This window comes from Ahaetulla prasina, chromosome 7 (assembly GCF_028640845.1).
Source record: "Ahaetulla prasina isolate Xishuangbanna chromosome 7, ASM2864084v1, whole genome shotgun sequence".
NCBI classification, from domain to species: domain Eukaryota; kingdom Metazoa; phylum Chordata; class Lepidosauria; order Squamata; family Colubridae; genus Ahaetulla; species Ahaetulla prasina.
The window spans coordinates 35517536-35532574 of NC_080545.1; the positions used below are offsets into that span (position 1 = coordinate 35517536).

General features: G+C 40.2%; 1 protein-coding gene across 3 annotated transcripts in view; it reads right to left on the reverse strand.

The window, feature by feature from the left end:
• Nucleotides 1-612: 612 nt before the first annotated feature.
• The window catches only part of ZNF277 (zinc finger protein 277), a 128862-nt gene continuing 114435 nt past the window's right edge, over nucleotides 613-15039 (reverse strand). For all 3 annotated transcript variants that reach the window (XM_058189678.1, XM_058189677.1, XM_058189676.1), the window contains 5 exons: nucleotides 12174-12241; nucleotides 9411-9507; nucleotides 2770-2812; nucleotides 2126-2300; nucleotides 613-1247 (listed from right to left, as the gene is read on the reverse strand). In XM_058189678.1, the coding sequence (XP_058045661.1) occupies nucleotides 1055-1247; nucleotides 2126-2300; nucleotides 2770-2812; nucleotides 9411-9507; nucleotides 12174-12241 (576 nt within the window). In that variant the 3' untranslated portion in view covers nucleotides 613-1054. The remainder of the gene's footprint in view (nucleotides 1248-2125; nucleotides 2301-2769; nucleotides 2813-9410; nucleotides 9508-12173; nucleotides 12242-15039) is intronic.

Sequence of the window (15039 nt, forward strand, 5' to 3'; positions counted from 1 at the left end):
TTATGTTTTCATATTTTCAACATTTGTACATTTTTGATAATTTATGTGGTGTCATAGACCAATTATACATCATTTTACAATTTTTCTCATAAATTATTAATTTAAATTTAATATCAGTTGCCCACATTCTTTCTCAAATACTCATCTCTATGTTTTACCTCAAATTATTAGCCCATTTTGTCATGCCTATTTTAATTTGTTCTTCTGTTTAAATATTAATAAAATTTTATTAACTTTTGCTATTACATGTTCATCATTTGTACACACTATAGTTCAATTTCAAATTATATTTTGTAATTTTCAATTCAAATTGACTTTTTATTCATATTGTATCTTTCTTTTAACTGTGCATATAATCAGAAACAGTGTCCTTCTACAGTTAATTGTTCTCTTGACAATCTCAATTTCTCCACCCTCTTGTATTAGTAAATCTTTGTATGCTAACCATTTATTTCAATCTGCGGTTACTCTTCTATAGAATGCTTCCTGTATGGAGATTGATAAAAGATATATTTGAACCCCTGGGTTTATATTTCAATATAGCACTTTTCACGTAATGATTTTTAAAATCTACATTAATATTTACTTTATTGTACCATAAAAGAGCTCATGTCCGACAAACTTCATTATTTTATTTCTCAGCAGGTTCCATTTTTCATCCAACTCAAACAACATACTGCAAAATACAATTTAAAATCAGGTAATCCTAATCAGTTTTTTATATTCTGCAGAATTTATATTTAATCTTTGGTCTCTTTCTCTACCATAGAAATCTAGATAATAACTTGACCATTATTTAAAAGGCACACCATTTTTCAAAATTGGCATTGTTTGAAATAAAAACAATACTCCAACACTTTTATTTTTATCCCAGAAATTTCTCCAAGAAAGAATAAGTTTCATCTTTGTCCATCTTAATAGATCTTAATTTCATTCCATACTGTAATATAATTATGTTGAAATGACATACCATTCATGTTGGACATAGTAATACCCAAATATTTTACCCTTTTTTCAATTTGAAAACCAGTTATTAAGATTTTTTTCATTGTAATCATGTTTCTATGTTATTTAACTCCTCATGAAGAAGCTCATTTAATACACTGCTCTGTTTCAAAGCCTCTATATCGTAAACATCTTCACTAATGACAGGTATGTTATCTGTTCGTTTTTCAGCTGCCAGTTCATCCTCATTGTCAGAAAGTGAGCAGAGAAGAGTATCGTTTTCATAGGTAGGAAAATAGTACCTAAACAGAACAAAAAAAAGTAATAGATCTAATTAATGTTTTCTTTGCCACACCACTTACAGCATTATGACCAAACCTAACATTACTTAAATGGACATGACAGCAATAGTCTGTCATTTAAGCAGAAATTGGCAATAGTTGCGGTTATCTCTTGCTACTGCTGTGTGATACTGGTTAGGGTGGACTGAAATGATGTGTGGTGCACTATAGATCTATTACTATTTCAATGCTAATGGAAGAATGGCAAGGCAGCAATAACTGTTACTGCATGTAGGTAACACCAAACAAAGAACTTATGTAATTGGATCCTATTCCCCGATTCCAATTCTTAACACAGTTCCCAATGAAATGGGAGCATCATTGGGAAACTGCTTCACGATTTATGATATGTGCACATAATTAATATGTTCACATGCATATATATTCATATAATCATATATATTCATATAATCAATATATTCAGTCACTACAGATTCTTGAAGGTACAACCCAACAATGCTGGTGGTGCTTGTTTCTGAATTTCAAGTCTGTAGTTAATTAATTCTGTTTTTCTACTTTCTGTAAACTTTAAATTATCTTGCATTCTTAAAAACATTGAATAGTTTGTAATAGAAAACCTATTGTTCTTTATTTGTCACTTGTTAAGTGACGTGCCCTGTCTAACGAAAATATTTTATCCTTTCCTTTTAAATAAGCAAAAATATCTAGCAAATTTGTGTTAGTGCTTTTAGTTTGAAAGTGTGTAGATCAGAGAGCATTTTGAATGACTGGCTAGTTTGTAGCCTGCACAGATTAAGAGAATACAAATCTTGGCTGTCAAATTAAGTCTTATAATACACTGTCTACAATATCGATGAGAGCATGCATACACAACTTACTGTGGGTGATCCCAAACAGATTTGTCAGGCAGAACTGCTATATGTTTGCTATCTTCCAAATGACATATTAACTCTTTTTTCAACTGGAATTTTTTCTCACACTTAAAACACTGACACTGGTGCACCTGTCTTCTGATGAAATTCATTAGTTTTATTTGTTGATAGAAATTCAGATCTAGTAAACAAAAATATGTTTTAGGAAGAAGTAGATATATCTAAATAAGATTCTTGGATCATATTAATCTTGTGTTTATAGTATTTAAACTTCATGTATTGTCTTAAATAAGTTAAAGTTCTGCATATCTTTTGATCATTTGAAATAGAAGGGTATGACTAATTCTGACATCTATTGTATGTATCCTTAAGGAGGAATAAAACAAATAGTGCAATGCCACTACTTGATATTTATTACTTCAGTGCTGAAACCTGGGCAGCTATTAATAAATCATGCAGCTCATTTATACATGATTTCTTGAGAACCATTAAAAACAATTAATATTAACATTTAAGAAAGGAAAACTGGAGTAAAACTCCAGGTAATTAAAAAAAATTCTTGAATTGTATAAATTGATTTATATTCTAACACCCCCCCTCCTTTTTTTTATGAGGAGCAATTTCTTTAATACAAAGTGTGGATTACTTACCATGCTCAGACTTAATTTTTAGCAAGTTAAATCCATGAGCCTCCTAGGTTTGGAAAGAAAAAAAGTTTTTGAATTAATTATATTTGCTGAATGCTAATTTTGTGAAAACTAGAAATAATATACTTGTACTGTACAATATTATATCAAAACATACTGCTGTGTTACAAAAAAAATCCAATAAGCACAGTAAAAACATTAATTCTTCTAAATGTTTGCTGCCTTCTCAAAGCCTTAGAATTAGGGACTATAACTTTTATCCAGCAAACAATGTTTATATAAACCATGTCTTAGTACAAAGTTTAACAGAGCCACAGTTTCTTAGGTGAATATTTTTAATCACTAAACTTTATCCCAAGGTCTATTCTGGATTGGATGAAGACTTCAGCCTCTCTCAGATTTTCAGTTTAATACATAAATCATTGCAAATTGAACAGGCAATTCCATCACAGATACAGCCCTTTTTCTACTCTCTCAAGTATTAAAACAACTCAAGAAGCATGGGAAATTCTGAAAAATATGATCATAAAATCCCAGCCCAACACAACACCATTGAAAAAGAAAAACAAGAAATCCAAGAAGAAACCAGTATGGTTGCACAACTATGTCTCTAATAAACTGAAAAACAAAAAGGACAAGTACAAAAAATGGAAAGAGGGATATATAATCAAGGCAGAATATCAGCAGATAGCCCGAATCTGAAAAGATTAAGTCAGGAAAGCAAGGGCTCTGATAAACAAAGATTTGCAACAAAAGTCAAAGACAATATAAAAAAAAGTTTCTTTCAACATATTAATAACAAGAAAAAAGTCAAGGAAATTAAAGAGAGAAGATGGCAAGGAAATAACAGGCAGTAGAGAGAAAGCAGAGCTGTTTAATTCATTCTTTGCATCAATCTTCACGCAAAAAGAAACTACCGTATATACTCGAGTATAAGCCGAGTTTTTCAGCACATTTTTTGTGCTGAAAAACGTCCCCTCGGCTTATACTCGGGTCTATACGGCTTATACTCAAGTTTTTTTTTTTTAAGCCCCTCGGCTTATACTCGAGTATATACGGCTTATACTCGAGTTTTTTTTTTTCTTTTTTTCACATTTTACCGGACTGAAGCCCTGCCGGTGCAGTGAGAGGGCGGGGCGGGGGAGCCGCCAGCCTTCTCAGCTGAGGGGGGGGGGGTTTCCCCAACCGGGAGGTGCCTCATTTCCCACCCTCGGCTTATACTCGAGTCCCCAGTTTACCCCAGTTTTTGGGGTAAAATTGGGGACCTCGGCTTATACTCGGATCGGCTTATATTCGAGTATATACGGTAGCCTTATACAATGTAAGCCGCCCTGAGTCTTCGGAGAAGGGCGGGATATAAATGTAAAAAAAAAAAAAAAAAAGTAAAACCACACCTGGAATACTGCATCCAGTTTTGGTCACCACATTACAAAAAAGATGTTGAAACTTTGGAAAAAGTGCAAAGAAGAGCAACCAAGATGGTTAAAGGCATAGAGACAAAAACATATGAAGAACAGTTGCAGGAATTAGATATGACCAGTCTAGAGAAAAGAAGGATAAGGGGTGACATGATGGCAGTATTCCAGTATTTGAGGGACTGCCACAAATAAGAGGTCAACTTATTCTCCAAAGCACAAGAAAGCAGGACAAGAAACAACGGATGGAAACTAATCAAGGAGAGAAGCAGTGGTGGTATTCAGCCGGTTCTATCCAGTTCGGGTGAACCGGTAACAGCGGCTGCAGGAGGCTTGGCCCACCAACCCAGACGTCATCACGTCCAGTTTTTGATGCTCTGAGCATGCATGGAAGGACCTGCAAATGTGCACTCACATTTGTGAACCCGTAGCAAGGGTAAGTGAATACTACCCCTGGAGAGAAGCAACCAGAAACGAAGGAGAAACTTCCTGACAGTGAATACAATTAACTAATGGAACAGTTTGCCTTCAGAAGTTTTAGGTGCTTCATCACTGCAGGTTTTTAAGAAAAGACTGGACAGCCACCTATCTAAAATGATATAGGGTTTCCTTCTTGAGCAGGGTGTTGGACTAGAAGACCTCCAAGGTGCCTTCCAGTTCTATTCTGATTTTTTGGATTCTCTCTCACAAACCTCATGTGTTGATACTGGAGATTTTATGGAGAGGTATACTTGTAGTTTTTGCACCATGTATCCTATCCACCAGTGGTGGGATTCAATTTTTTTAACAACCGGTTCTGTGGGCGTGGCTTATTTTGGGGTGTGGCTAGCTGGTCATGTGACCGGGTGGGCGAGGCTGGCTGGTCATGTGACTGGGTGGGTGTGGCTATGGGCATAGAAACTACTCAGAGGGTTAAAAAAGTCATTTTTGACCAGTCCTCACACTTTTGACCGGTCCTCGCACTTATGACCATCCTCACATTAATGCCCATTGCAGCATTTTTAGCAACCATGTCACTCATTTCACAACTGCTTCTCTTCACCATGGTTACAAGATAGGGCACAAAATAATAAGGGGCGTGCATAAGAACACAAAAGTGCCTACCGTTCCTGTCCTATTGTTCCCTTCATCATATCCAATTGATATAGTTGATGCATATTTTTTTACATATATGTATATATTTTCTTCAAAATATGTTGTTTTATCTATGACAATTGTTTGTATATACTGTTGTGACAAAAATAAAAAAATAAAAAGTAAAATGTGCAGTCGTAGGTGTGAGGACCGGTCAAAAGTGTGAGGACAGGTCAAAAATAACTTTTTCAGCCCTCTGAGAAGTCCCTATGCACAAAATGCTACAAACAGGCATAAATGATGACCGGTCATAAGTATGAGGACTGGTCAAAAGTGCGAGAACCTGTCAGAAATCACTTTTTTCAGCCCTCTGGGTAGTCCCTATGTGCAAGGGACTACTCAGAGGGCTGAAAAAGTTATTTTTGACCTGTCCTTGCACTTTTGACCAATCCTCGCACTTACGACTGTCCTCACATTTTACCTTTTGCACCCTATCTTGTAACCGTAGTGAAGAGAAGCAGTTATGAAATGAGTGACACGGTTAAGAATGCTGCAACAGGCATAAATGTGAAGATGGTCATAAATGCGAGGTCTGTTCAAAGGTGTCAGAACCTATCAGAAATCACTTTTTTCAGCCCTCTCGGTAATCCCTTTGCACATAGGGACTACCCAGAGGACTGAAAAAAGTGATTTCTGACAGGTTCTCACACTTTTAACCAGTCCTCACACTTATGACCGGTCATCATTTATGCCTGTTGTAGCATTTTTAATAGCCATGTCACTCATGTCACAACTGCGGTGCTTCATGTGACCGGGTGGGCATGGCCAGGTGGTCATGTAACGTAGCTTCTTTGCCCTAATGACAGTTTGCTGCAATGTTCATAAGTGTGAAAAACGGTCATAAGTCACTTTTTCAGTGCCATGCTTGTTAAACCAATTACCAGAACAAATCCATTCTCCCTCCCTCTTTCTCTCCATCTTTCTCCCCCTTCTTTCGCTCAATCTTTCTCTCCTTAATCTCTCCTTCTCCCTCCTTCTCTTTCTCTCCATCTTTCTCCCCCCCTTTCTCTCCTTCATCTTTCTCCCCCTTCTATCCTTCATCTCTCTTTCTCTCCTTCATCATTTTCTGCCGCCTCTTTCTCTCCATCACTTTTTCTCCAAATGGGGTAGGGTAGGCTGGCCCTGCCCTGGTATTCTAACATTTCTTGCCTGAGAATTTCCTGTATATGAATCCTGTTGTGAAGTCCCATAAAATGACACTGTTTTCCCAATGAAGCATTTATGTACGATTTTTTATTTAAAATGCATCACAGTAATTGTCAATTACACCTGCCCAGAGAGTCATCTCAGTTCTTCCACAATTGTTGTGGCTGAATTTATAACCTGGCCTCTAAATTAACTCAGTTTCTTAACAATAAATCGGCTGGGTTCACGTCACATTCTGAGCCCCCCAAAAACTCTACTTGCATCCAGTTACAACTCCAAGTTGGAGAAAGCTAAAGGGTGTGAGTGTTAGCAGGAGAGAAATATGAGCAAGGAATCAAATAGTTCGGGGGGTGGGGGGTTAAGAAGAACCAAAGATAAGAAGGGAGAAGAAAGAAAACTCATGTTGCTGGAGGGAGCAGAAGCACCAGCTGTTTGGGAAGAACGGAGGGAAAGAAATGCAGGAGAAGATGGGGGTGGGCTACGATGGGGACGGAGACAAGAGACCGCGGGGGTTAAGAAGAAACAAAGGTAAGAAGGAGAAGAAAGAAAACTCATGTTGCGGAGGGAGCAGAAGCACCAGCTGTTTGGGAAGAATGGAAGGAAAGAAATGCAGGAGAAGATGGGGGGCTACAATGGGGACGGAGACGAGACCGCAGTGAGTGATGGGTGGCTGAAGCCAGAAGTCGTTGCAAAAAGGGATGCTCCCTAAGGAGCTGGCGACGCCGCTGGGCCAAGGAGAAGGGGTGGGGGGAGAATGGGAAAAATGGGGGGAGGGCAGGAAGACGAGGGGCTGGGTAGGAGGGGGAGAGAAATAGCGAAAGGGGGGCTTTGAAAGGAGGGGGGGCCGAGGAGAGGGGTGATGAAGGGTAGAAGAAAAGGGAGGGCTTGGTTCAGGATGGGTGCAGGGAAGGGAAGAAGCGCTGGTGGAGGAGTGCAAGGGGCTTCGCTCCTTCTATGCCCACCACCCCCTCCTTCCTCCCTCCCTCCCTCCCTCCCTCCCTCTACGGTCTGCATTCCTCTCTGCTTCCCATGCCCCCCTTTTGCACCCAGGTTGAGTCAGAATTAGCAGGCCATGCCTCAGGCCGGCGCCGGCTCCCCTTCCTCTCCCCACCGGCCTTCCCTTCTCTTCCCGAAGCCGGGGTCTCCCCGGGCTGGGCCATGACCGAGTCAGCTCATCCCCGTCACGCCGAGCCAGGTCCGCCACATAAGGAGATGAAGCCGAACGCATCTTGACAGGTGAAGGGGTCGGGGAATCGACGGCGGGGGGAAGGAGGGAGCACGAGCGGCTGCGTATGCGCCTGGTGGCGCTGAAAGCTATGGGGAGAGAGGAGTGGGGGAGTTTTACCGTGCTGAGGGCTCACAGCCTAGCGGAGAGTAGAAGCTGCAGCAGCTCCCTGCTTGTTAGGGTAATGGAAGTGGCTGCTAAATTGTGGGGGGGAAATTGAATGAAAAAGCTGGGATGAAGATGCCCCTCCCCACGATTACTTACCGGTGTCTGTCGGCGGCCGTGTGGCGCTTGGATCGGATGGGCTGCGAGGCCACCATACAAGCGTTTCTCTAGCCAGCGATTAAAGCGCCTCGCTGGCCACGTGGCCAGCGAGGCGTTTTAATCGCTGGCTAGAGAGACGCCTGGATGGAGGCCTGCTTCGGTCGGCGGCCTCGCAGCCCACCCGATCCAAGCGCCACACAGCCACCGACAGCCACCGGTAAGTAATGGTGGGGAGGGGAGGGGCAAGGGGAGGGACGAACCGGCAATTTAACAAATGGTTCGACCGAACCGTCTAGAACCGGTAGAATCCCACCACTGCTATCCACACATCTAGAATGTTAGTTAAATGGAATCCTAGACCGCAAACAAAAGCGCTACATTACATTCCTGGAAAGCATAGTTGCCCTTCAAGAGCAAGATCAGTATCTATACATTATTCTTTACTAAATCTGAAGCCCACCATGCATTCACCTAAATCTGTAAAGGATTTAAAATAGATTTCCTGAAACTTGTGAGTCAAGGTGTTCCTCCTTTCTCTAGCATGAGTAGCTCTGCATCTAATCTGTAATTCCAAGGCTATAGTTCCATTAAAATTAATTAAAATTAATGAATACTAACAAAGAAATTAAAAGAAGCTTGCTCCTGGGGAGGAAAGCTACGGCAAATCTAAACAGCATACTAAAAAGCAGAGACATCATCCTGCCACCAAAGTGCGTATAATCAAGGCTGTATGGCTGTGAAAGTTGGACCATAAGAAAGGCTGAGCATCAAAGAATTGAGGCCTTTGAACTATGGTGCTGGAGAAGACTCCTGCAAGTCCCTTGGACTGCAAGGTGATCAAACCGGTTAGTCCTAGAGGAGATCAACCCTGACTGGTCTTTAGAAGGCCAGATCCTGAAGATGAAACTCAAAATACTTTGGCCACCTAATGAGAAGGAAGGACTCGCTGGAGAAGAGCCTAATGCTGGGAAAGATCAAGGGCAAAAGAAGAATGGGACGACAGAGAATGAGGTGCCTGGATGGAGTCACTAAAGCAGTTGGCGTGAGCTTAAATGGACTCCAGAGGATGGGAGAGGACAGGAAGGCCTGGAGGAACATTGTCCATGAGGTCGCAATGGGTCGGACACGACTTCACAACTAACAACAAAGAAATGATAAACAACTGGTGTATTATAATGGCTAAGGTGTTAAGGACTAGGGAAATGTAAGTCTACCCTTAGTCAGGGAAATTCACTGGGCCAGTCCATCTCTCAGCCCAACTTTTTTTTACAGGTTTATTGTAGATAAAATGAAGGGGAACATCCTGAAAGTTCCTTTGAGTTCTTTGGGGAAAATTGGATCTAAATGGAATAAAGAAATTCATAATAAAGAACCTGCTAAAACAAATACCTCCATAACAAGCCCACAATATATAATTTATATTTTTTAATCTAAAATATACATTACTACATTCTTTTTACCTCCATGTGAACATAGAGTTTTTCCGTGGTGTCAGCTTGCTTTTCACAGAAGAGACAGACTGCACAAACAGGATGTTCTTCCCAATCAGACCAGTCCCTATAAAAAAACAGTGCAAAGAACCATTTGTAATCTGCATTTTGGAATTGTCTAGAAAAACTGTAGGCATGGAAACAAAATCTGTTTTAACTCATCTATTCCTGCAAAAAGCAGAAAGGTGGAATTCTGCTCTCATCAGTCAGCTGCAATCTTAAACTATCTCCTCTTCCATACTTGTCCCCATTGGCTTTTAGTTCCTTCTTCCTACCTCTGAAGATTCTCAATTTTCTGTTATCACTGAACAGGTTTAATCCACTCTAAATTGTTTTGCCATATATACATTTTCCCACATATAATTTTTTTAGCACTGGAAATTTTGCAATTCTCAAGCATGCTGGTATTTTCTTCTTCTTGGTCTTGGCATTTTGATGAGATAACTATTCCATCTATTAATTGTTACAAGCTGTAACAACATACATCACCCAAATGGGGCAAAGGTACTTATAACTGGATGCTGCTTATTTTGAAAGAAAGAAAGAAATAACATATCTCAGAATGGGTTTTTTTTGCAGTTACCAAAATTTAAGTGGTTAATTTTTAGCAGCAAAATGAAGTAGATGCCATGTTTTTAAGTTTAAGTGTAGTTTTATCCCACTAAAAACCAACACCTCCCCACTATCTCTTTTCCATGTAGTGCAATGATGCCACCATAATATTCTGACTCCATTGTGGTCTTTTGCTAACCCAATATTGCAGTTATAAATGTGGTTTATTTAAAACTAAACTCCATCAGCTGCTTTAAGGAGTCACACATAAAAACAAACAAAATATTAAAAAGTTATGATATTTATATAGTTACTTAACCCGCACATCTACCGTAATTTTCGGACTATAAGATGCACCAGTATATAAGATGCACCAAGATTTCAAAGAGGTAAGCAAAAAAAAGAAAGTTTTTCCCCTCCCTGGCCCCCACGAACACTCTGCAGGCCTATCAAACCCTCTGTGCATCCCATTTTTCGCAAAAATGGAGTGCGCAGAGGGTTTGGGAGGCTTGGAGAATGCTCCTGGGGGTTGGGGAGAGCAAAAACACAATGTGGGGGGGCGGGGTTGGGAGGCCAAAAAAGGCGGCGTTTTTGCCCTCCCAAGCCCCCTGGAGCATTCTGCAGGCCTCCCAAAGCCTCTGTGTGCCCTGTCTTTGTGAAAAATGGGCCCATTTTCACAAAAACGGGACGCATAGGGCGGGGCTTTGGGAGACCAAAAATGGCTGTATTAGGTGTATAAGATGCATCAACATTTCCACCCTCTTTTAGGGGGAAAAAGTGTGTCTTATATTCAGAAAAGTACAGTAAATTATATTAAAGTAACCAAAATATCTTTACAATTCCCTAGGCATGCCACAACTTTTGAGGACCTAATATTTGGAAATTGAAAGTTGAAAAATTTGACATGCCCTAAATAGATGTCTCTTGAATGAATGGCTCTTCAAGAAACCAGCTTCCTCTTGAACTCAAAGTGCTGCACAGCCCTACCTGATTCTTTTTGTATTTTACTTATTTTTATTTATTTTATATCCATCCTTTATTGCTTTTATATACAACTCAAGGTGGCAAACATATCTAACATTCCTTCTTCCTCCCATTTTCCTCACAACAATCCCGTGAAATGAGTTGGACTGAGTTAGTGACTGACCCAAGGTCATCCAGCAGGCTTTCATGGCTAAGGCAGAATTAGACCTCACAGTCTTCCAGTTTCTAACCTGGGACCTTAACTATTAGATCAAACTTTCCCACAATCTTCTCTAGGAACTGTATGTGTGAAAATAATTCAAATGTGTCTATTAACAGGATGTCTCTGTAACATTTTCTTATCACTACTTACCCCAGGAGTGGGATATTAGATGATCTGTATTTCCAAATTATAAATAGCCCCATTAGGTAAAAGAACACTAACATTTTTCCTAGGGGTGCAAAAGTAAGTTAGAGGTGGGCTATTGTCATGCCCCAACATATCTTTATATACCATTGTTGCTCTCTAGCCCCATCTAGTGGCCGGGCGGACAAATACCAATTATATTGTTTTGAAGTTGACCCAACCTCTTTACCTATCAGCCCGCACGGTCAAAACAAGTGCATTCTCAAAACAAGTGCACGCTAGGAAGCCAGACTTCATTTTTCTTTAGCATTTGGAGGAGACAGAAGCACAAAGAAGAATCCATCTTAATCTGTGACACATGTTCATCCAAGGACAAACCCACATCCCCCACACAGAGCATCACTGGTGAGATTTAGATTGCTTGTATTTATTAATTGTTATGTTCAGCAGTAACTCAATACTGCGTATCTTGTATTTGGTTCTCATTGTATGCATTCCTATCTTCTCCAGTTTCACCATATCTTCTTGTTTCAATAAAGCATCCAAATCTATGCACGCGGTTTGTTTTATTGGTGGATAGGTGGATTTAGCTGCATGTTGAGCTGCACGCAGACTAACGTATAGTGAGGACAGAACAGATATCATTAAAAAAATAAAATGAAGGATATTAAATTGTCCCTTTTTAAACTGACTATTCCAATTCACTTCCATTCCCCATAATTACTAATCATACTTGAAAATCTCATTTTTAATTTTTTTCAGTGACTGCTATTTTGTCTGTCATTATCATTATCAAACCTAAAGAATCCCAAGTTACTAGCCATTAAATATGAAACAAAAATTCCAAATACTCTTCTTGATTGTGGAACAATTCTTGATCATCTTCTGACTGAACCTGTTCCCAGGTCTTCCCAAATTCCTGAAAAAAATAAAATAAAAATGTGTTAAGCAAACTAAATTTTTTAGATTTATTCAGAAAGAGCAGACATTCCTAAGTTAGAAATGGAAACTTTCAGCAATCTTTCCGCTTGGTGATATCTACTGAAGAAATTGAATGCTGCAGTTTAGTAACATCTGAAGAGTCACAGGTTCACCTTTATCTGATCCAAGTTTTGGCTGTACCTTATCTGATGGGGTATTTAAGATAAAGTAATTTTATAGTTTTATATGTAAAATATTAATTTACTCAGTTGGAAATGTATTTCTCCTTGTGAAAATAACTCAAATGCAAGGAAATATGGGATTTCATCAAGAGTTCATAGCAAGCATGACAATCCCTTACAGGAACTGAATTTTGACCCATATCAGTTTTATTATGGAACCCAAATCAAGTTCATTTCTTAGATTTACTGGATTTTGTAATGATTGTATTCCTGACTCATATGATAGATCTGTGATTCAAAAAAAGGTCCTAATTAAGTCTCCAGGCAAGCCAGAAGATTATGAGAGTCTGCAAGAATTGAGCAGTTTCCTATTGAGCAGTACAATTTATTTCTAAACAAAGTTTTATTTTCCTTTTTAAAAAGAAGCATATACATTTATTTTTGAATAACTCTTTTTATGAGATGAATGCTCATTATAGGATATGGAAATCATCCAGTGTATTTAACTATTTTTATGTACTTTTCTGCATTGTTGTGGAAAGTACTAGTCTAGTGGAAAGCTCTATGGAGCAAGTGGAAAGCTCTATGGAGCAAGATAAACCCTCTTTGGATAACTGAAGGATGGATTAAAAAGTCTTTCATTTTCAGGAGTTCCTATGTTAGTATATTGATAAAGAGTATTAGCTACCTGAGAATATCATTACATTGGATTGAAATAAGACTGAGCGTTACTCAAAGACAGTGAAATACAAGGCACTATATTAGTCTCTCTGCATTGACATGAAGTCTAGTTTTAGGATGGATTTCTTTAATGTACTATCCTGTAAAATGAAACCATTTACCTATGCATGGGTCCCCATTCCCTTACAGGAACTGATCTATGGTTTGCAGATCTTCCTGGGCTCAGACTGCCATAGATAAGAGTCATTTTATTTTAATCTTCCAGTACTATAAGTTTTTGGGAAATAAAGAAGTTTCTTATGGTTCAAAGAAGTGGTCACCAACCGGTGGTCCGTGGTGCATTTTTTATATTGCACTAAATCAGGGGTCCTCAAACTACGGCCCCTGGGCCGGATACATGCAAGGAACGTTTGTGTTGCTGCAGAGAGTCTCCCCCTTCTGGGTCTTTTTGTGCGGGTCGGAGGGGGGCAGAAATTCCAATTTGGGATGGGGCTTTGGGTGAAGGTTGGAGGGAAGTACAGCTGGTGGTGAAGAGTTGGAGGGTCTTGTTCCAGTGGGACTGCATCATGGTCTGGAACTGGCTGATCATCTCAGCCCGCTGAGCATCCAGGTGCTGGCACCTGGCCTTGTACTCCTGCAGGTCTTTCCTCTGCTTGGAAAGCCTATGCTCGTAGTCCTCAGTGAGGTGCTTCTGCTCAGCCTCTTTCTCAGTCAGATCCAATTTGAACTGAGCCAGCTGCTTTGCCAACTCTTTCTCATGGTGGCTGCTTATCTCCAGCAACTACTTCCTGTTGGGGTTCTAAGGAGTCTGGGCAGGCAGGTGAGGAGTGGCGAGTAGAGGCTGACAAGGTGTCCCTTGATGTGAGTGAAATCAAGTTGGCCATGCCCACCCAGTCACATGACCACCTTGCCACGCCAACTCAGCCATTCATTAGGCAGATCATATTAGTGGTCTGCGGGATTTAAAATTATGAATTTAGTGGTCCCTGGGGTCCGAAAGGTTGGTGACCCCTGGTCTAAAGAGATTGAAGAATGTTGTCAAGTTTTTAAGTGCACTTTTGCTGTTGCAACCATTACTGCTTCTCAACTTGCCAATGACCTGGGAGGAGGGAGGGGGAGAGGAGAATGTAGTCTCCAGACATCAAGAGGACAGCTGTGAGAACCAAGGTGTCAGCCTCCCCTCTGGTCTTCGTATACTTTTGAATAGTTTATAGCAGTAGATAGAATGTGAAATGTTTATGCTGTATTATCTAACAATTATAGGAATCAGATGTATCATATCACTGTACAGGGTAGGGGAAGGGAGCCTATTATGAGTGTCGGCTGACATAACCTTGTGGGGGGGGGATTAACGGCTGAGGATGAATAACGCGGGTTTTTCCCAACTGAAACTGCATTCCTCGAATGACTGACAACTAGAGACCTGTGGAAGAAGATTACCACGAGGGGCCGAGAAGGAGTTGGCATTGGACCAGACCAGCCTGACCTCCTGAAGGAGGAGGGACAATTGGGGGGGATATGATGTGTTAGCCTTATTCTGTCTCAGATCCAACTTTATACGCTGCCATCATGACTGTAGCTAGTAAAAGTACTTGTCTTTAATTCAAATGAAGTCAAGGTGTTTTCTTTCTTAGCTATAATCAGAGGTAGCCTGACATTAAGTTGGATCTCCAGCATGTCTTCTAACCAGGATTGCAACCGCAATACCGAGGAGGAGAGTTTAAAATGTGAGGAGAGCCAGTCGCTGGCTGAATCGGGAGGCGTCCGGAGGAATTCCTGCTGCCACTTTTAACCCTGAGCTGGAAGATTGCAGAGATCGGTGGATGGAACAACTACAGCTGGAAGATAAAAGTTGGAAACCAGACACAGAAGAGCTTCCTCTGGAGTGACAAAAGGAAGAAAAAGAAGTTTAGGCTTTCGGATTGGCAGGAGA